This window comes from Rhinichthys klamathensis, unplaced genomic scaffold (assembly GCF_029890125.1).
Source record: "Rhinichthys klamathensis goyatoka isolate OS25496 unplaced genomic scaffold, OSU_Roscu_1.1 h1tg000462l_1, whole genome shotgun sequence".
In the NCBI taxonomy this organism is placed as follows: Eukaryota; Metazoa; Chordata; class Actinopteri; order Cypriniformes; family Leuciscidae; genus Rhinichthys; species Rhinichthys klamathensis.
Window position 1 is genome coordinate 301292 of NW_026606951.1, and position 22107 is coordinate 323398.

The 22107-nt window shown below is 43.3% G+C and overlaps 1 protein-coding gene across 1 annotated transcript; it reads left to right on the plus strand.

Moving 5' to 3' along the window:
• The first annotated feature begins 699 nt into the window (after nucleotides 1–699).
• On the plus strand, nucleotides 700–21301 carry chrm5a (cholinergic receptor, muscarinic 5a). Its single transcript, XM_056236732.1, has 3 exons — nucleotides 700–838; nucleotides 18604–19542; nucleotides 20779–21301. Exons 2-3 carry the CDS (start codon nucleotides 18631–18633, stop codon nucleotides 21280–21282), a joined length of 1416 nt encoding a protein of 471 aa, XP_056092707.1. The 5' UTR covers nucleotides 700–838; nucleotides 18604–18630; the 3' UTR covers nucleotides 21283–21301.
• Nucleotides 21302–22107: the final 806 nt, after the last annotated feature.

The window sequence follows — 22107 nt, forward strand, 5'->3', positions numbered from 1 at the left end:
ATCCGAATTAATTTTTCCTGGTAAGAATCCCAATTAGAAAGCTATCCGAATTAATTTTTACTGGTAAGAATCCCAATTAGAAAGCTCTCCGAATTATTTTTTACTAGTAAGAATCCCAATTAGAAATGAATTCTTACTGGTAAGAATCCCAATTAGAAAGCTATCCAAATTAAATTTTACTGGTAAGAATTCCAATTAGAGAGCTCTCAAAAATGAAAATTTACTAGTAAGAATTCCAATTAGAGAGCTCTCCCAGTGAAATTTTACTAGTAAGAATCAATTATGATAAATAACGCTGGGGACATTTTAAGCTAAAACGGCTTGCCATAGGGCAATTAACCAGCTAGTTATGAGCGACCGCTCGCCCTCTCGCTGCTCCTGTTTCCCTCACAGCTTCTCTTGTCTTGCTCCTTGACTTTCTCCAGTCTTCACATGACTTTATCAGCGTTCAGTCATCCGTGGTTACTCTCTCTCTCTCTCTCTCTCTCTCTCTCTCTCTCTCCCTCTCTCTCTCTCTCTCTCTCAGTGTGAGCGTCAGCTGCGTATGTGTCGTCAGTGAGGAGTCACAGCTCTCTCTCTCTCTCTCTCATCACTTCTGCTGCTGCTCTCAGGGTTCTTCATCTTCATTCTCTCTCTTCATCACTTCAGTGTGCATGTGAAGCGCTGGAGTAACTCAGTGTGACATGTGTGCAGGTTTCACTGCATGTTTGGATGGAACATTTCGCTCAAAGTGGATTTATAAGCACTGGAGGAGTAAAACTGGAGTCGTTTACCATGTTTACCGCAGGACTTCTGTCCCTGTGTCTTCATGAAGCCGCTGCTGGGACGTGTGGTTTCTGTAAGTACAGCTTCAGTCTTGGTCAATCGTGTGGAACGTACTGGGGCAAGTTGTCACACTTTTCCCTCTAGTGAATATTTGTGCAGAAACGCTAATCTGGACTCCATCATTATTGCAAGAGTTATTGGAACGTTCTGGCAAGGTTCTCTTAATGTTCTTCCAGTAACGTTATTAGAACATTTGTTATATATATATATGTATATTTGTTATAATTGAACATCAAGTTATCTGGACTAAAATGTTTCAGAAAAAACGTTCAATAAATTATGTATAAATAATGTTTTTGTGCTAATGTTTTGAGAACATTATTAAAAACTGGAAAACATGGAACGAATTCTAATAAAGTTACTAGAAGAACATTTCTTTATAACGTTGAGAGAATCTTGCCAGAACGTTCCCTGTTCACTGTTAACGCAGCTGAACCATTCAGATCTTCATTATACATCGAGTCCTTTTGTAACTGTGTGATTTTAGATATTTCGTTCGTTTGTTTATTTATTTATATAGAACCTTACAGGCTACCACAGTAGTTCCAAAGTGCTGTACATTGCAATAAAAAGCAAAAGAACAACAAGACATGTTATAATATTTTATATAAGAGAGACCGAAGCATTGTATGGAGTTTTGAGAACTTTAGTGACTTCATAAGTGTGTTTGCTTACACAGAATCACCATAAAGCATAAGTGAAGCAGGCGTCAGTCTGGGTCTGTTGAACAGGATTGTGATCCTGAATTTCATTCACACTACAAATGCTTTAACATTCATCATGTAGAGCAGAAGCAGTGCTGACATCTGATAGAGGTCACTGTTTCTATCCGTCTCTCATCAGAACTAATCACACATGAACACGACACAGATTAGAGGCGGTCAGCCATGATTTTAACGAGTCCTGCAGAGAACTAAAAGGAGCCCAAACGCTGGGGAAATACAAGCGTTCTGACCCGAGACGCTGCAAAACACAGTCAAATCAGACATATTGACTAACGCACTGAAGAAGAAAAAAAGGATGTTATTCCTCAATATTTCGGTCTTGTTTTCCAGCACAAATATCAAAACATTCTTAAATCAAGATACATTTACTGGAGAAGCAACGTGACTTGAGAAAAGAAGAGAAATTGATCAAAATGAAGTGAGTTTTTGCTTAAAACAAGAACAAATATCTGCCAATGGTGTCAGAAAAATATACAAGGCTTATTAATATGTAATTTTGCAGGAATGTTTAGATGTATTTAAGAATATTTATATATTTATATATTTGTGCTGTGTGACGGAACGGCTGCCTCGCCCTTATTATCAGCGCCACCCCGTACATTAAAGGGATTGTTCACCAAAAAATGAAAACTCTGTCATTAATTACTCACCCTTATGTCGTTCCAAACCCATTAGACTTTCGTACATCTTCAGAACACAAATTAAGATCTTTTTGATGAAATCTGAGAGATTTCTGTCCCTCCATTGACAGTTACTCAACTACCACTTTGATGCTTCAAAAAGTTCATTAATTAGATTGTAAAACTAATCCATATGAACTGAGCGGTTTAGATCAAATTTCTGAACAGATTGATCGTTTTATATGATGAACAGATTTAATTTAGGCTTTTATTCACAACCTGCATAACACAAGATAAAAAAACTCATTGAATGAACCTCATTGGTTCTTGCTGAAGCTCAAACGTGCTGCGAAACACGAGAATGAACCTCATTGGTTCTTGCTGAAGCTCAAACGTGCTGCGTAACATGAGAATGAACCTCATTGGTTCTTGCAGAAGCTCAAACGTGCTGCGTAACATGAGAATGAACCTCATTGGTTCTTGCTGAAGCTCAAACGTGCTGCGTAACATGAGAATGAACCTCATTGGTTCTTGCAGAAGATCAAACGTGCTGCGTAACACGAGAATGAACCTCATTGGTTCTTGCAGAAGATCAAACGTGCTGCGTAACACGAGAATGAACCTCATTGGTTCTTGCCGAAGCTCAAACGTGCTGCGTAACACGAGAATGAACCTCATTGGTTCTTGCCGAAGCTCAAACGTGCTGCGTAACACGAGAATGAACCTCATTGGTTCTTGCCGAAGCTCAAACGTGCTGCGTAACACGAGAATGAACCTCATTGGTTCTTGCTGAAGCTCAAACGTGCTGCGTAACACGAGAATGAACCTCATTGGTTCTTGCAGAAGCTCAAACGTGCTGCGTAACACGAGAATGAACCTCATTGGTTCTTGCCGAAGCTCAAACGTGCTGCGTAACACGAGAATGAACCTCATTGGTTCTTGCCGAAGCTCAAACGTGCTGCGTAACACGAGAATGAACCTCATTGGTTCTTGCTGAAGCTCAAACGTGCTGCGTAACACGAGAATGAACCTCATTGGTTCTTGCAGAAGCTCAAACGTGCTGCGTAACACGAGAATGAACCTCATTGGTTCTTGCAGAAGCTCAAACGTGCTGCGTAACACGAGAATGAACCTCATTGGTTCTTGCAGAAGCTCAAACGTGCTGCGTAACACGAGAATGAACCTCATTGGTTCTTGCTGAAGCTCAAACGTGCTGCGTAACACGAGAATGAACCTCATTGGTTCTTGCAGAAGCTCAAACGTGCTGCGTAACACGAGAATGAACCTCATTGGTTCTTGCCGAAGCTCAAACGTGCTGCGTAACACGAGAATGATCCTCATTGGTTCTTGCTGAAGCTCAAACGTGCTGCGTAACACGAGAATGAACCTCATTGGCTCTTGCTGAAGCTCAAACGTGCTGCGTAACACGAGAATGAACCTCATTGGTTCTTGCTGAAGCTCAAACGTGCTGCGTAACACGAGAATGAACCTCATTGGTTCTTGCAGAAGCTCAAACGTGCTGCGTAACACGAGAATGATCCTCATTGGTTCTTGCAGAAGCTCAAACGTGCTGCGTAACACAAGAATGATCCTCATTGGTTCTTGCAGAAGCTCAAACGTGCTGCGTAACACAAGAATGATCCTCATTGGTTCTTGCAGAAGCTCAAACGTGCTGCGTAACACAAGAATGATCCTCATTGGTTCTTGCAGAAGCTCAAACGTGCTGCGTAACACAAGAATGAACCTCATTGGTTCTTGCAGAAGCTCAAACGTGCTGCGTAACACAAGAATGAACCTCATTGGTTCTTGCAGAAGCTCAAACGTGCTGCGTAACACAAGAATGAACCTCATTGGTTCTTGCAGAAGCTCAAACGTGCTGCGTAACACAAGAATGAACCTCATTGGTTCTTGCAGAAGCTCAAACGTGCTGCGTAACACGAGGATGAACCTCATTGGTTCTTGCTGAAGCTCAAACGTGCTGCGTAACACGAGAATGAACCTCATTGGTTCTTGCAGAAGCTCAAACGTGCTGCGTAACACGAGGATGAACCTCATTGGTTCTTGCTGAAGCTCAAACGTGCTGCGTAACACGAGAATGAACCTCATTGGTTCTTGCTGAAGCTCAAACGTGCTGCGTAACACGAGAATGAACCTCATTGGTTCTTGCAGAAGCTCAAACGTGCTGCGTAACACGAGAATGATCCTCATTGGTTCTTGCAGAAGCTCAAACGTGCTGCGTAACACAAGAATGATCCTCATTGGTTCTTGCAGAAGCTCAAACGTGCTGCGTAACACAAGAATGATCCTCATTGGTTCTTGCAGAAGCTCAAACGTGCTGCGTAACACAAGAATGAACCTCATTGGTTCTTGCAGAAGCTCAAACGTGCTGCGTAACACAAGAATGAACCTCATTGGTTCTTGCAGAAGCTCAAACGTGCTGCGTAACACAAGAATGAACCTCATTGGTTCTTGCAGAAGCTCAAACGTGCTGCGTAACACAAGAATGAACCTCATTGGTTCTTGCAGAAGCTCAAACGTGCTGCGTAACACGAGGATGAACCTCATTGGTTCTTGCAGAAGCTCAAACGTGCTGCGTAACACGAGAATGAACCTCATTGGTTCTTGCTGAAGCTCAAACGTGCTGCGTAACACGAGAATGAACCTCATTGGTTCTTGCTGAAGCTAAAACGTGCTGCGTAACACAAGAATGAACCTCATTGGTTCTTGCTGAAGCTAAAACGTGCTGCGTAACACAAGAATGAACCTCATTGGTTCTTGCTGAAGCTCAAACGTGCTGCGTAACACGAGAATGAACCTCATTGGTTCTTGCAGAAGCTCAAACGTGCTGCGTAACACGAGAATGATCCTCATTGGTTCTTGCTGAAGCTCAAACGTGCTGCGTAACACGAGAATGAACCTCATTGGTTCTTGCTGAAGCTCAAACGTGCTGCGTAACACGAGAATGAACCTCATTGGTTCTTGCTGAAGCTCAAACGTGCTGCTTAACACAAGAATGAACCTCATTGGTTCTTGCTGAAGCTCAAACGTGCTGCGTAACACGAGAATGAACCTCATTGGTTCTTGCAGAAGCTCAAACGTGCTGCGTAACACGAGAATGAACCTCATTGGTTCTTGCAGAAGCTCAAACGTGCTGCGTAACACGAGAATGATCCTCATTGGTTCTTGCTGAAGCTCAAACGTGCTGCGTAACACGAGAATGAACCTCATTGGTTCTTGCTGAAGCTCAAACGTGCTGCTTAACACAAGAATGAACCTCATTGGTTCTTGCTGAAGCTCAAACGTGCTGCGTAACACGAGAATGAACCTCATTGGTTCTTGCTGAAGCTCAAACGTGCTGCTTAACACAAGAATGAACCTCATTGGTTCTTGCTGAAGCTCAAACGTGCTGCGTAACACGAGAATGAACCTCATTGGTTCTTGCTGAAGCTCAAACGTGCTGCGTAACACAAGAATGAACCTCATTGGTTCTTGCAGAAGCTCAAACGTGCTGCGAAACACAAGAATGATCCTCATTGGTTCTTGCAGAAGCTCAAACGTGCTGCGTAACACAAGAATGATCCTCATTGGTTCTTGCAGAAGCTCAAACGTGCTGCGTAACACAAGAATGAACCTCATTGGTTCTTGCAGAAGCTCAAACGTGCTGCGAAACACAAGAATGATCCTCATTGGTTCTTGCAGAAGCTCAAACGTGCTGCGTAACACAAGAATGATCCTCATTGGTTCTTGCAGAAGCTCAAACGTGCTGCGTAACACGAGAATGAACCTCATTGGTTCTTGCTGAAGCTCAAACGTGCTGCGTAACACGAGAATGAACCTCATTGGTTCTTGCTGAAGCTCAAACGTGCTGCGAAACACAAGAATGATCCTCATTGGTTCTTGCAGAAGCTCAAACGTGCTGCGTAACACAAGAATGATCCTCATTGGTTCTTGCAGAAGCTCAAACGTGCTGCGTAACACAAGAATGAACCTCATTGGTTCTTGCTGAAGCTCAAACGTGCTGAGTAACACGAGAATGAACCTCATTGGTTCTTGCAGAAGCTCAAACGTGCTGCGTAACACAAGAATGATCCTCATTGGTTCTTGCAGAAGCTCAAACGTGCTGCGTAACACGAGAATGAACCTCATTGGTTCTTGCTGAAGCTCAAACGTGCTGCGTAACACGAGAATGAACCTCATTGGTTCTTGCTGAAGCTCAAACGTGCTGCGTAACACGAGAATGAACCTCATTGGTTCTTGCTGAAGCTCAAACGTGCTGCGTAACACGAGAATGAACCTCATTGGTTCTTGCAGAAGCTCAAACGTGCTGCGTAACACGAGAATGATCCTCATTGGTTCTCGCTGAAGCTCAAACGTGCTGCGTAACACGAGAATGAACCTCATTGGTTCTCGCTGAAGCTCAAACGTGCTGCGTAACACGAGAATGATCCTCATTGGTTCTTGCCGAAGCTCAAACGTGCTGCGTAACACGAGAATGAACCTCATTGGTTCTTGCCGAAGCTCAAACGTGCTGCGTAACACGAGAATGATCCTCATTGGTTCTTGCCGAAGCTCAAACGTGCTGCGTAACACGAGAATGAACCTCATTGGTTCTTGCAGAAGCTCAAACGTGCTGCATAACACGAGAATGAAGCTCATTGGTTCTTGCAGAAGCTCAAACGTGCTGCGTAACACGAGAATGAACCTCATTGATTCTTGCCGAAGCTCAAACGTGCTGCGTAACACGAGAATGATCCTCATTGGTTCTTGCCGAAGCTCAAACGTGCTGCGTAACACGAGAATGAACCTCATTGGTTCTTGCAGAAGCTCAAACGTGCTGCGTAACACAAGAATGATCCTCATTGGTTCTTGCAGAAGCTCAAACGTGCTGCGTAACACGAGAATGATCCTCATTGGTTCTTGCAGAAGCTCAAACGTGCTGCGTAACACGAGAATGAACCTCATTGGTTCTTGCAGAAGCTCAAACGTGCTGCGTAACACGAGAATGATCCTCATTGGTTCTCGCTGAAGCTCAAACGTGCTGCGTAACACGAGAATGAACCTCATTGGTTCTCGCTGAAGCTCAAACGTGCTGCGTACCACGAGAATGAACCTCATTGGTTCTTGCAGAAACTCAAACGTGCTGCGTAACACGAGAATGAACCTCATTGGTTCTTGCAGAAGCTCAAACGTGCTGCGTAACACGAGAATGATCCTCATTGGTTCTTGCCGAAGCTCAAACGTGCTGCGTAACACGAGAGTGATCCTCATTGGTTCTTGCCGAAGCTCAAACGTGCTGCGTAACACGAGAATGAACCTCATTGGTTCTTGCCGAAGCTCAAACGTGCTGCGTAACACGAGAATGATCCTCATTGGTTCTTGGTGAAGCTCAAACGTGCTGCGTAACACGAGAATGAACCTCATTGGTTCTTGCAGAAGCTCAAACGTGCTGCGTAACACGAGAATGATCCTCATTGGTTCTTGGTGAAGCTCAAACGTGCTGCGTAACACGAGAATGAACCTCATTGGTTCTTGCAGAAGCTCAAACGTGCTGCGTAACATGAGAATGATCCTCATTGGTTCTCGCTGAAGCTCAAACGTGCTGCGTAACACGAGAATGAACCTCATTGGTTCTTGCTGAAGCTCAAACGTGCTGCGTAACACGAGAATGATCCTCATTGGTTCTTGGTGAAGCTCAAACGTGCTGCGTAACACGAGAATGATCCTCATTGGTTCTTGGTGAAGCTCAAACGTGCTGCGTAACACGAGAATGAACCTCATTGGTTCTTGCCGAAGCTCAAACGTGCTGAGTAACACGAGAATGAACCTCATTGGTTCTTGCAGAAGCTCAAACGTGCTGCGTAACATGAGAATGATCCTCATTGGTTCTTGCTGAAGCTCAAACGTGCTGCGTAACACGAGAATGAACCTCATTGGTTCTTGCCGAAGCTCAAACGTGCTGAGTAACACGAGAATGAACCTCATTGGTTCTTGCAGAAGCTCAAACGTGCTGCGTAACATGAGAATGATCCTCATTGGTTCTTGCTGAAGCTCAAACGTGCTGCGTAACACGAGAATGAACCTCATTGGTTCTCGCTGAAGCTCAAACGTGCTGCGTAACAGGAGAATGAACCTCATTGGTTCTCGCTGAAGCTCAAACGTGCTGCGTAACACGAGAATGAACCTCATTGGTTCTTGCAGAAGCTCAAACGTGCTGCGTAACACGAGAATGATCCTCATTGGTTCTTGCAGAAGCTCAAACGTGCTGCGTAACATGAGAATGATCCTCATTGGTTCTTGCTGAAGCTAAAACGTGCTGCGTAACACAAGAATGAACCTCATTGGTTCTTGCTGAAGCTCAAACGTGCTGCGTAACACGAGAATGAACCTCATTGGTTCTTGCAGAAGCTCAAACGTACTGCGTAACATGAGAATGATCCTCATTGGTTCTTGCAGAAGCTCAAACGTGCTGCGTAACACAAGAATGATCCTCATTGGTTCTTGCTGAAGCTCAAACGTGCTGCGTAACACGAGAATGATCCTCATTGGTTCTTGCTGAAGCTCAAACGTGCTGCGTAACACGAGAATGAACCTCATTGGTTCTTGCAGAAGCTCAAACGTGCTGCGTAACACGAGAATGAACCTCATTGGTTCTTGCAGAAGCTCAAACGTGCTGCGTAACACGAGAATGATCCTCATTGGTTCTTGCCGAAGCTCAAACGTGCTGCATAACACGAGAATGATCCTCATTGGTTCTTGCCGAAGCTCAAACGTGCTGCGTAACACGAGAATGAACCTCATTGGTTCTTGCCGAAGCTCAAACGTGCTGCGTAACACGAGAATGATCCTCATTGGTTCTTGCAGAAGCTCAAACGTGCTGCGTAACACGAGAATGAACCTCATTGGTTCTTGCCGAAGCTCAAACTTGCTGCGTAACACGAGAATGATCCTCATTGGTTCTTGCCGAAGCTCAAACGTGCTGCGTAACACGAGAATGATCCTCATTGGTTCTTGGTGAAGCTCAAACGTGCTGCGTAACACGAGAATGAACCTCATTGGTTCTTGCAGAAGCTCAAACGTGCTGCGTAACACGAGAATGAACCTCATTGGTTCTTGGTGAAGCTCAAACGTGCTGCGTAACACGAGAATGAACCTCATTGGTTCTTGCCGAAGCTCAAACGTGCTGAGTAACACGAGAATGAACCTCATTGGTTCTTGCTGAAGCTCAAACGTGCTGCGTAACACGAGAATGATCCTCATTGGTTCTTGGTGAAGCTCAAACGTGCTGCGTAACACGAGAATGAACCTCATTGGTTCTTGCCGAAGCTCAAACGTGCTGCGTAACACGAGAATGAACCTCATTGGTTCTTGCCGAAGCTCAAACGTGCTGAGTAACACGAGAATGAACCTCATTGGTTCTTGCAGAAGCTCAAACGTGCTGCGTAACACGAGAATGATCCTCATTGGTTCTTGCAGAAGCTCAAACGTGCTGCGTAACATGAGAATGATCCTCATTGGTTCTTGCTGAAGCTCAAACGTGCTGCGTAACACGAGAATGAACCTCATTGGTTCTTGCCGAAGCTCAAACGTGCTGAGTAACACGAGAATGAACCTCATTGGTTCTTGCAGAAGCTCAAACGTGCTGCGTAACATGAGAATGATCCTCATTGGTTCTTGCCGAAGCTCAAACGTGCTGAGTAACACGAGAATGAACCTCATTGGTTCTTGCAGAAGCTCAAACGTGCTGCGTAACATGAGAATGATCCTCATTGGTTCTCGCTGAAGCTCAAACGTGCTGCGTAACAGGAGAATGAACCTCATTGGTTCTCGCTGAAGCTCAAACGTGCTGCGTAACACGAGAATGAACCTCATTGGTTCTTGCAGAAGCTCAAACGTGCTGCGTAACACGAGAATGATCCTCATTGGTTCTTGCAGAAGCTCAAACGTGCTGCGTAACATGAGAATGATCCTCATTGGTTCTTGCAGAAGCTCAAACGTGCTGCGTAACACGAGAATGATCCTCATTGGTTCTTGCTGAAGCTCAAACGTGCTGCGTAACACGAGAATGAACCTCATTGGTTCTTGCAGAAGCTCAAACGTGCTGCGTAACATGAGAATGAACCTCATTGGTTCTTGCTGAAGCTCAAACGTGCTGCGTAACACGAGAATGAACCTCATTGGTTCTTGCGGAAGCTCAAACGTGCTGCGTAACACGAGAATGAACCTCATTGGTTCTTGTAGAAGCTCAAACGTGCTGCGTAACACGAGAATGATCCTCATTGGTTCTTGCTGAAGCTCAAACGTGCTGCGTAACACGAGAATGAACCTCATTGGTTCTTGCTGAAGCTCAAACGTGCTGCGTAACACGAGAATGAACCTCATTGGTTCTCGCTGAAGCTCAAACGTGCTGCGTAACACGAGAATGAACCTCATTGGTTCTTGCAGAAGCTCAAACGTGCTGCGTAACACGAGAATGAACCTCATTGGTTCTTGCTGAAGCTCAAACGTGCTGCGTAACACGAGAATGAACCTCATTGGTTCTTGCTGAAGCTCAAACGTGCTGCGTAACACGAGAATGAACCTCATTGGTTCTTGCTGAAGCTCAAACGTGCTGCGTAACACGAGAATGATCCTCATTGGTTCTTGCTGAAGCTCAAACGTGCTGCGTAACACGAGAATGAACCTCATTGGTTCTTGCTGAAGCTCAAACGTGCTGCGTAACACGAGAATGAACCTCATTGGTTCTTGCTGAAGCTCAAACGTGCTGCGTAACACGAGAATGAACCTCATTGGTTCTTGCTGAAGCTCAAACGTGCTGCGTAACACGAGAATGATCCTCATTGGTTCTTGCTGAAGCTCAAACGTGCTGCGTAACACGAGAATGAACCTCATTGGTTCTTGCTGAAGCTCAAACGTGCTGCGTAACACGAGAATGATCCTCATTGGTTCTTGCTGAAGCTCAAACGTGCTGCGTGACATGAGAATGAACCTCATTGGTTCTTGCAGAAGCTCAAACGTGCTGCGTAACACGAGAATGATCCTCATTGGTTCTTGCTGAAGCTCAAACGTGCTGCGTAACACGAGAATGATCCTCATTGGTTCTTGCTGAAGCTCAAACGTGCTGCGTAACACGAGAATGATCCTCATTGGTTCTTGCTGAAGCTCAAACGTGCTGCGTGACATGAGAATGAACCTCATTGGTTCTTGCTGAAGCTCAAACGTGCTGCGTAACACGAGAATGATCCTCATTGGTTCTTGCTGAAGCTCAAACGTGCTGCGTAACACGAGAATGATCCTCATTGGTTCTTGCTGAAGCTCAAACGTGCTGCGTAACACGAGAATGATCCTCATTGGTTCTTGCAGAAGCTCAAACGTGCTGCGTAACATGAGAATGAACCTCATTGGTTCTTGCTGAAGCTCAAACGTGCTGCGTAACATGAGAATGAACCTCATTGGTTCTTGCTGAAGCTCAAACGTGCTGCGTAACACGAGAATGAACCTCATTGGTTCTCGCTGAAGCTCAAACGTGCTGCGTAACACGAGAATGAACCTCATTGGTTCTTGCTGAAGCTCAAACGTGCTGCGTAACACGAGAATGAACCTCATTGGTTCTTGCTGAAGCTCAAACGTGCTGCGTAACACGAGAATGAACCTCATTGGTTCTTGCTGAAGCTCAAACGTGCTGCGTAACACGAGAATGAACCTCATTGGTTCTTGCTGAAGCTCAAACGTGCTGCGTAACACGAGAATGATCCTCATTGGTTCTTGCTGAAGCTCAAACGTGCTGCGTAACACGAGAATGAACCTCATTGGTTCTTGCTGAAGCTCAAACGTGCTGCGTAACACTAGAATGATCCTCATTGGTTCTCATTGTTGGGTGAACTTTAGATCGCCACCCTTCACCAGGTTCCCGACAGGAGTTTGTGTGAGAGAGGAGGCGCTGTAACACCCAGGACTGGTGGTGTGTGATGAGGCACATCTGAATCTAATGAACCCTCGTCACAGCCACTGAATACTTAAACACTTAAATGTTGAATACTTTCCTCAACAGACCGGTCTCTTTTCCTTGAGGGCCTAGGAAGGGCGGCATGGAGGGATTCCCACACTGCCATATGGTGTCTATAGACTAAACACTTAATATGCATGTGCACGCCGTCACCCTTTTCACAGTTTTTGAAGTTTACACGGAGATAACGTTTAAAAACTTGCACCTTGGAACCTGTTTCAAAATTTGCGTTCTCGAGCCACCAAACACTGTTGTCGTTCAAATGAACGGCCGGAACACATTAAAGTTTAAAACGTTTAAAACGGTGTTGTGTTAGCGGCCCCTAAGTTAATCACTATTGATCTTTGCAACGGAAGTGAATCAATCAGAACTAACTTTATCTGGACAATAACTTTATTCTAGAGCTGCTGTAAAGCCTAAACACTCTCTGTTACTGTAATCTCCTGTTATCACTGTAAAGCTGCTGTGAAACTCTAGATTGTTAAAGCGCTGTATAGATGAAGACTTCGGACCTGGACCCATCCTGACTGAACACGGGTCCTTCCTTCACGATTCCCCGGCACGACGAGGACTCTATAGATCCCCTGTTAATTTGGACACTTTCCCCCCTTGGACACTTCATTCCCTTTTGGACATTTTTATGTTTTATTTCTCTCTGAGGCCTGATGCCACACCCACTGTCTGTGGTTTGCTCCTCTCGCCACAACTAGAAAACAAGAGAAAATACTGCAGATTTCATTTTTTGCAGTGTGTTGCACATAAATGAACCGAATGATAAATGGGTTCCAGGATTTTCTGCAGTTTGATGCGTCTGCAGCTTCACCTGAGACTCGAACACAAACTCACCGCTGGAGGAAGTTTGTCAGTCGCAGCAGAACTGCAGGAACATTAGACACGGGTCAGATCACCACACACACACACACACTCACACACACTCACACACACACACAGCTGAGGCTCGCTGGAATGTGACGTGAGACGGGAAAACACTGAGGACGGAGAGTCTCAGAGGTCATTAGCAGATCGACGCTGCACTTTCATCACAGTCAGTGGTCGTGGTTCACAGCAGTGTTTATGCGGAAGCTTGTTTCCAACACAAAATAAAAAAATTAAAGTAATTGCACATTTTTATCTCAATTCTGATTCTTTTTCTTGTAATTTGCAAGTTTATATCACAATTCAGAGAAAAAAAGTCCGAAATGCGAGATATAAACTCGCAAATAATATAAACTAATATAAACGCTATAGACGCGGAATTGTAAGCAAAAAGGCAGATTTGCGATATATAAACTCAGAATTGCAGGTTATAAACTTCCAATTTATTTAAACTTGCAATTTAGAGGGAAAAAAGTCAGAATTGTGAGATTAAAAGTTACAATTACCTTTTTTATTCCGTGGTGGGGTCATATCATACAATATTCATATTGGTCAAAAAGTCACCATTTCTTTTTTCTTAATCACTTTCGTACATAGTTTGTTCTTGTTAATAATGAGTACTAAGTTTAGTTAGTTGAAGTTCAGTTTGGTTTTGACAAGTTTTCACACTGTTCTTTCATGTAGTTTTTCCAGATAATGAATAACCCTTAATTAAACTGGACATTGCAATTTATGATCTAGTTTATTTAAAGACAATCTCTGAGCAGCATAATGATTTATTTGGGTGAATCACCCGATTATAAGAATGACTCACTTGAATATTTAAACTTTCAGAAAATTTGAAATCCAAAAATGTTTGCAATTCTTAATGAACTCAATATCTATTAGTTAATCTTTTGTCTAATCCACCTGTGAGTTTAATGCTCAATATAAAACTTATATTTCAGGATGTCCGTGTTTGTGAGCGACAGTAAGATCAGATCATCCGCCAATATACAGTCATCATTTATTCATCTGCTTCCTCAGAAATCTGCCCACCACATGCCGCCTTCACAACAGAGAAACAGACAAATATCCGCAAACCAGATCTTTCTGCTTTTATCACTAAGATTCAAAGCGGCTCAAAAAAAAAAAAAAAAAAAAATTCCGGCTGCAGGATCTGTTCTTCATCATGTTGTTTGGATCAGCTGGTGTTTTGGTGATTTTTAGAGGCTGTATAAAATCAATGGCATTGACCATCATTCTTCTTTTTTATCATTTAGCTTTCCCAGGACTGAGTAATGCAGTGATTCAGTGTGTATTTCCAGCAGGGATGATGTCAATAACATGATGACAGAGTCGAGAGTCATCGGCCGTGTGAGCGCTGAGCCATTATCCTGTTGAAAACACTTGCTATCAAACATCTCAAAGTAATCTCTGAATATCTGTCCGAGATTTGATGAATATGTAATATGTGCTGCACTTTCCTCTCAATAACACAATAAACACGCAACAGAACTGAGAAAGCATCTGATCATAGAGATGTGGATGTTTGCAGCAGATCTGAGATTCACCGCATCATGTCCACATTAAATCATGAATAAATTATGAAAGTCTGATTATAAAGTGTATTAGAGACTGTAGATCTGACTATGTGAGACTTAATCTCTTTTCTTTGCATGACTGACGTTACAGTGCGGAACGGCTCTTTCTGCATAACCCTGAACATTGTATAAGCATTAGTTTCATGTGCGATTGAAGGAAGAGGCTCTCGGGAGCGTAACGTCACGTGCTTTTCATTGTTTACTGTAAAACCAGAACGAGTTCTTCACATAAACATCAGTCTCGTTACAAGCTGTTCACACAATGACAATAAAAAAAACAATTAATACAGGAAAGTTCTTGCATAAAGCCCCTTTAAACTCAGAATTTTGATTATTTCTTCAGAAAAAAAGACTTAATATCTTGTCATCAGCTAACAGTCAAGATACTCTCAAAGTTATGATCAAACGTTCTTCCAATAACGTTAATAGAACGTTCATTCAAAGTCATCTGGTCTTTCATAATCTTCTCTAAAAATTAGCACTAAAACATCATTTATACATCATTCATGGAACGGTTTTTTTTTCTGAAACGTTTTAGTTACACATAATGTTTGATGAATGAACGTTCCCTTAACGTTCACATAACCAAGAAAAACTTTTTTTAAACATTAAAAAACTGAATGTTTTGGGCGTTCAGAACACTCATAATTTAAAGCTAAATGTACATGGTTTTGAGAGATCTTCCAGCTAATCCAGTAAATGTACCTTGATTTTAAAAATGTTTAGATATTTGTGTTGGAAAACACGTGAAACACTGAGGAAGTGCTTTAGTGAATTAGCAGCTACACTGTAACAGTGTGTTTTATTTGTGTATCACGTCAGTTCAAAGCAAATGGTTATTAATCCTGTGGATTTTGATTTTTCCATGCACGCACTCTTGTCGCGTGTGTTTGAGGATCAGCGTGCGTCACGTTAAACTCATCCAGAAGGTCCTCAAGTGTTTGTTTGGTTTGTCCTCAGCGTTTCACTCGGCCTTGGATGATGTTGGCTTTATCATTCAAAAGAAATCACTCCGCTGTTTCCCTGGAAACAAAAAGCCACTGATACATCATTCGTGTGCCTGTTCACGTGCGCGCGCCTCATCTGAGCATGTGCTCCTGCTGTACATGTACAGTACAGATGATGCTTAACTGAGGATTTCTGAGTCACTTTAGTGCTCTTCGGTCATTTGTGACTGAAAAATGTTACGTTAAAAAACAAACTCCGACTTCATCGGAATGGTATGAAATTGGTGAAGGTTTTGGAACTTCCTGTGTGAACACAACAACAAAAAATCAATCCCCTGGCCATGATCTGAACAGGTTAACTGGTCCCACTGGAGCTGCTCGCGCTCAGAAACGACGCACTGGAAATGAAGGAGAGTTTCCTCTAGTGGAAGCGTGTGGAACTGCAGCCGAACACACTCTCACTGAACGCTCGTCTACTGAGATCAGACTCACATGCGGAACACCACTGGTGGAGAGTTATGGATTTGGTTTCTCAGTTTTAGAGTACAATGTGTTTTTGAAAATATAGATTTCATATAAAGATTTAAATAGTATTTTTTGTGCATTTTTCATAACAATACACATAAAATTCTGTAACTTTTTAAGTTCACTTTTTTCACCTCAGCAATAATCTGCCGAGTGTCGTGTTTGAGAAGAGATCAAACTTCAGTCTGTCGCTCTAAAGCGTTCAAGATTTACCACAGTTTAATTTGGACATGTAATGTTCCAGCCCGTTCTCATCCCAAGGCGTCATACGTGTGACGCTTTTGACATTTCGTCGAAATCTTATGCACATGGCATCCTTTAGCGTCAATATGAGACGCAGATCCCAAGGCGACATAACCGTAACCCTACCCCAGACCTAAACCTACCCATAATAACATATGTTATATTGACGCTAAAGGAGCCATGTGCGTAAGATTTCGACGAAATGTCACCTATGTTTACTGCATGCTCTTCCTCAGTGTTTCTGTCTTGTTTTCCAGCACAAATATCTAAACATTCTTACATCAAGATGTGTCTTCAGTCACTCCAGGCTTCAGATCTCTCTGAGGTTTTATTAGGAACTGCCCTCTAGAGGCGCTTCACACACACACACACACACACACACACACACACACACACACACACACACACACAAACACACACACGCACGCACGCACGCACGCACACACGCACACACAGAGGCACACACAGGCGCGCACGCACACACACACACACACACAAAGGCACACACACACACAAAGGCACACGCACACACACACACAAACGCACACACACACAAAGGCACACACACACACACACACACTGGCACACACACACACGCACACGCACACACACACGCACACGCACACACACACACACACAGGCACACACACACACGCACACACACACGCACACACACACACACACGCACGCACGCATGCACACACGCACACACAGAGGCACACACAGGCGCGTGCGCACACACACACACACACACACACACACACACACACACAAAGGCACACGCACGCACACACACACACACACACACACACAAAGGCACACACACACACACACACACACACACACAGGCGCACACGCACACACACACGCACACGCACACACACGCACACACGCACACGCACACACACACGCATACGCACACACACACACACCATCAGTGATGATCAATGAACCATCAGACATTAGATGTCAAATGGGATTTCAATGGAATGATAATGACTCTAAATGGCATTAAGTATATTAGCTCGACGTGTAATCTTAGAAGCTCTCATCATCTATTTTATTGGATGATTATGATGATATTCTATGATGAACTAAATTAATGAATCGTCAAATACTGTAATAAACTTCTTTAAGGTTGATTCGAGCACTTTAGAGAAGTCAGTGATTTTTAGACATGAAAGGTTTCTAACAAATTCAATCTCTTGATATATTCAGATATTGTTTATGACAATTATCTAAAAAAGTATTTTAGTATTATTTATATACTGTTATAGTTTTTTGAATTAGCATTTATTTTTATATAATCAGTTTTCATTTTACTTTCAACTTAATTCTTTGTATGTTTATAGGATTTTAACTTTTTTATTTTTTTATTTACATTTTAGTGCTTTGCATTTTTTTTCATCTAGTATGTGATTTTATTTCAGCTTTATTTCCATTAACAGAAATGTTTTATTTATAGTTTTGGTAAAGGATAATAACCCTGGATTAAAGCCACAGACTATTTAGGTTTATTAAAAAATAAAAATCAGTTTCAGTTTTTATTTATTTCCAGTTAGACATTTTAATGCAATATTTTTAATTTAATTTAGTTTTTTTTTATATAATATTTATATTTTATTTTAGCTGTATTTCACTTAGCAAAAATGGATTGTTTTGATAATGATAAAAACCCTGGACTAAATGTACATTCCATTTATTTTAATTTAATTTTAATTTAATTTTTATTTTAATTATTTAATTTGCTTCCAGGTAGATATTTTAGTGCTTCAACTTGAACATATTTCAATTTATTGCCATGCAACATTCCTAATTTACTTTGTTTTTCATCCAATATTTATATTTTATTTCAGCTGCATTTCAATTAACAAAAACATTTTGGATTATTTGGGTTTATTTTATTTTTACTTCAGTTTCAGTTTTTATTTATGTCCAGTTAGACATTTTAGTACGACATTTCAAATTTTTGTTTAGTTTAAGTTGTTTTATCTGATATTTTATTTTATTTCAGCTGTATTTCACTTAACAGAAATGTTTTCAGTAGTTTTAGTTAACGATAATAGCCTTGTATTAAACATCCCCAGACAACAACATCGTGTCGGCCCAGATCCGGCCCACATCTGGAACTTGTGGATTCAGCGTGTACCGGATGTGGGCCGGATGTGGGCCGACACTATGTTACTGTCTGGGTCCAGAGCTAATAAAAGAGTGAGTTTATCATCTGAAGTCCCTGTTCGGTCTGTGTTTGTGCAGGAGATGGACGTGCCGAACCACGTGTGAATGGAGAACCGAGCCGCTGCGATCATCATGAACGTCAGCGCTAACGCCTCAGATGTCCTGTTCACACACAGTCTATGGGAAGTGGTGACGATCGCTAGCGTCTCCGCCGTGGTGAGCCTCGTGACCATCATTGGGAACGTTCTGGTGATGCTGTCCTTCAAGGTGAACAGCCAGTTGAAGACGGTCAACAACTATTACTTGCTTAGCCTAGCCTTCGCGGACCTCATCATCGGCGTGTTCTCCATGAACCTGTACACCTCATATATCCTCATGGGCTACTGGGCTCTCGGAAGCCTAGCCTGTGATTTATGGCTAGCGTTGGATTATGTGGCTAGTAACGCCTCTGTGATGAACCTACTGGTTATTAGCTTCGATCGCTACTTCTCTATAACCAGACCGCTGACGTATCGAGCCAAACGCACGCCGAAGCGAGCGGCCATCATGATCGGGTTAGCTTGGCTCGTGTCTTTCGTTCTCTGGGCGCCACCGATCCTCTGCTGGCAGTATTTTGTGGGAAAACGGACGGTTCCTGAACGACAGTGTCAGATCCAGTTCTTCTCCGAGCCTGTGATTACTTTCGGGACGGCGATAGCCGCCTTTTATTTCCCTGTATCCGTCATGACTATCCTTTACTGTCGGATATATAAGGAAACCGAGAGACGCACTAAAGATCTCGCCGAGCTTCAAGGCGTAAACTCTTCGCCAAACTCCAGTGGCGAGACTCAAACCGCTCGCTCGTGTTGCGGCTGCAAGCATACGAGCGAAAGCATACAAAACTCCACTCCTAAAGCGGCCGAGTTCAACAGCTACGCCTCCTCCGAGGAAGAGGAGCGATCCACGTCTCCCGGCGTCTTCCAGGCGTCCAAACGCAAAGCCGACGAGCAGAACCACTTCAGAACGAGTCCTACCCTGGTGAAGAAAAATATGCTAAGTATACTTGCAGCTAGACTAATTCAGCACACTTCAAGTGTGTTAATGATTAGTTAAAGGTGCAGTGTGTAATATTTAGGAGGATCTGTTGACAGGAATGCAATCTCATAAACATAACTATGTGTTCAGTGGCGTATAAAGACCTTACATAATGAAGCGTTGTGGTTTTATTAGCTTAGAATGAGCATTTCTCTCTACACACACCGCGGGTCCGCTTACATTCATGTTTCTACGGTGGCCCTGAGCGGACAAACACGTTTCGTCACTGTGTTGTTCTTCGTGTAAAGAAGCTGCTAAAGCAGCGAGCAAAACACTGATGAACAAGTCACAATATATTCCCCAAAACATCGTTTTACTGAATAATTAAGTAAACCTAATTTCTTAATTTATCTTTGTAAAGAAACCTCATTGCTGAACTGGCTCCTCTCTGCTGTCTCAGACGACGACATCACTTCCTGTCGACCACCGTAACTTCTGTTGGGTGCAATTCACAACCTCACCACTAGATGGCGCTATACATTACACACTGCACCTTTCACTTGAAGTGTGCTATTTTGGAACAACTAATTTTGAACTATGTATATTTTAGTTGTAATTAAATTGTAGTAAAGCATAACTTTAAGTGTATTTAGTGTACTTGTGTGTGCTAAATGCCTGTGTCGGGACTAATTACATGCTTGATTATTGATATTAAAGTGTACTTTATTACACGTTACAAGTACATTCATTGCGAGTGTCTTTGAAACATACAAGCAATATACTATAAGTGTATTATATTTGAGTAAAAAGTATATGCTCAGTAATACCTTGTACTACAGTAATTCCAAATACTACAAATTGCACACTTTGTCTTCAATAACAAATGCACATTAATAAACAAATAATTCTTAGCTGTACTTTGTACAATATACTATTGTATACTATAACATTTTCAGCACACAGTTAAAATATACCTAAAATTTATTTTTAATAAAGTGCAAATAAGTACACTTTTAAAAAATAAACAGACTTTTCACTTCAAGAATTTTTAGAAAATATACTAAAGTACAATTATTTTAAAGTGTGTTAAAAGTTGCATTGTGAAAATAGGTAAAAGCATGATGCTTATATACTATTAATATATTTAAAAATAGTACAAATTTTTGTTTGTATATTTGCAATGTACTATTGAAAAAGGAAATATATTTCAAATACAATAAAGTATACTTTTTTCACTAGGGTACGCGGAGCAAGAAGTGCGTCTCCTACAAGTTCAAACCAACCGTTCCACTAAAGAACACCAACGGAGACGCAAAACCCTCGTCTTTCTCATCCGCCGAATCCGTGAACGCACCCTCCTCCTCGTCTTCCTCCAAACCTATCGACGGCACACTAAAAAGCCAGATAACCAAGAGGAAGAGGATGGTGCTGATCAAAGAGAAGAAGGCGGCACAGACTCTGAGCGCCATCTTGCTGGCCTTCATCCTCACCTGGACGCCGTATAACATCATGGTTCTGGTGTCCACCTTCTGCTCCGACTGCATCCCGCTCTCGCTCTGGCATCTGGGATACTGGCTGTGTTACGTCAACAGCACCGTCAACCCCATGTGTTACGCGCTCTGCAACAAAACCTTCCAGAAGACCTTCCGCATGTTGCTTCTGTGCCAGTGGAGGAAGAAGCGTGAGGAGGAGAAGCTGTACTGGTGCGGGCAGAACCCGGCGGCGGGCGGCAGACTCGCCTGAGACACGCCTGAGGCACGCCAGAGACACGCCTGAGACACGCCTGAGACCTTCGGCAGACTCGCCTGAGAGTCGCCTGAGACCTTTAGCAGACTCTCCTAAGACTCTCTTGAGACTCACCTGAGACTCGCCTGAGACCTTCGGCAGACTCGCCTGAGACCCGCCTGAGACCTGCCTGAGACTCGCCTGAGACCTTCGGCAGACTCGCCTGAGAGTCGCCTGAGACCTTCGGCAGACTCGCCTGAGACTCACCTGAGACCTTCGGCAGACTAACCTGGGACTCACCGGAGACCCGCCGGAGACCTTTAGTAGAACCGCCTCAGACCTTCGGCAGACTCACCTGAGACTCGCCGGAGACCTTTAGTAGAACCGCCTCAGACCTTCGGCAGACTCGCCTGAGACTCGCCTGAGACCTTCAGCAGACTCTCCTAAGACTCGCCTGAGACTCGTCTCAGACCTTCGGCAGACTCGCCTGAGACTCGTCTCAGACCTTCGGCAGACTCGCCTGAGACTCGCCTGAGACCTTCGGCAGAGTCGCCTGAGACTCACCTGAGACTCACCTCAGACCTTCGGCAGACTCGCCTGAGAGTCCCTGAGAGTCGCCTGAGAGTCGACCTGGGAGTCACCTGAGACCTTCAGCAGACTCTCCTAAGACTCACCTGAGACTCGTCTGAGACCTTCGGCAGACTCGCCTGAGACTCGCCTAAAACCCGCCTGAGACCTTCAGCAGACTCGCCTGAGACGCCCCAGATTCATCAGACAACTGACTTTAAAATACTATCACAGGACAGAAACCAGTTTTACTGTCAACTGAAAAGTTTTGATTTG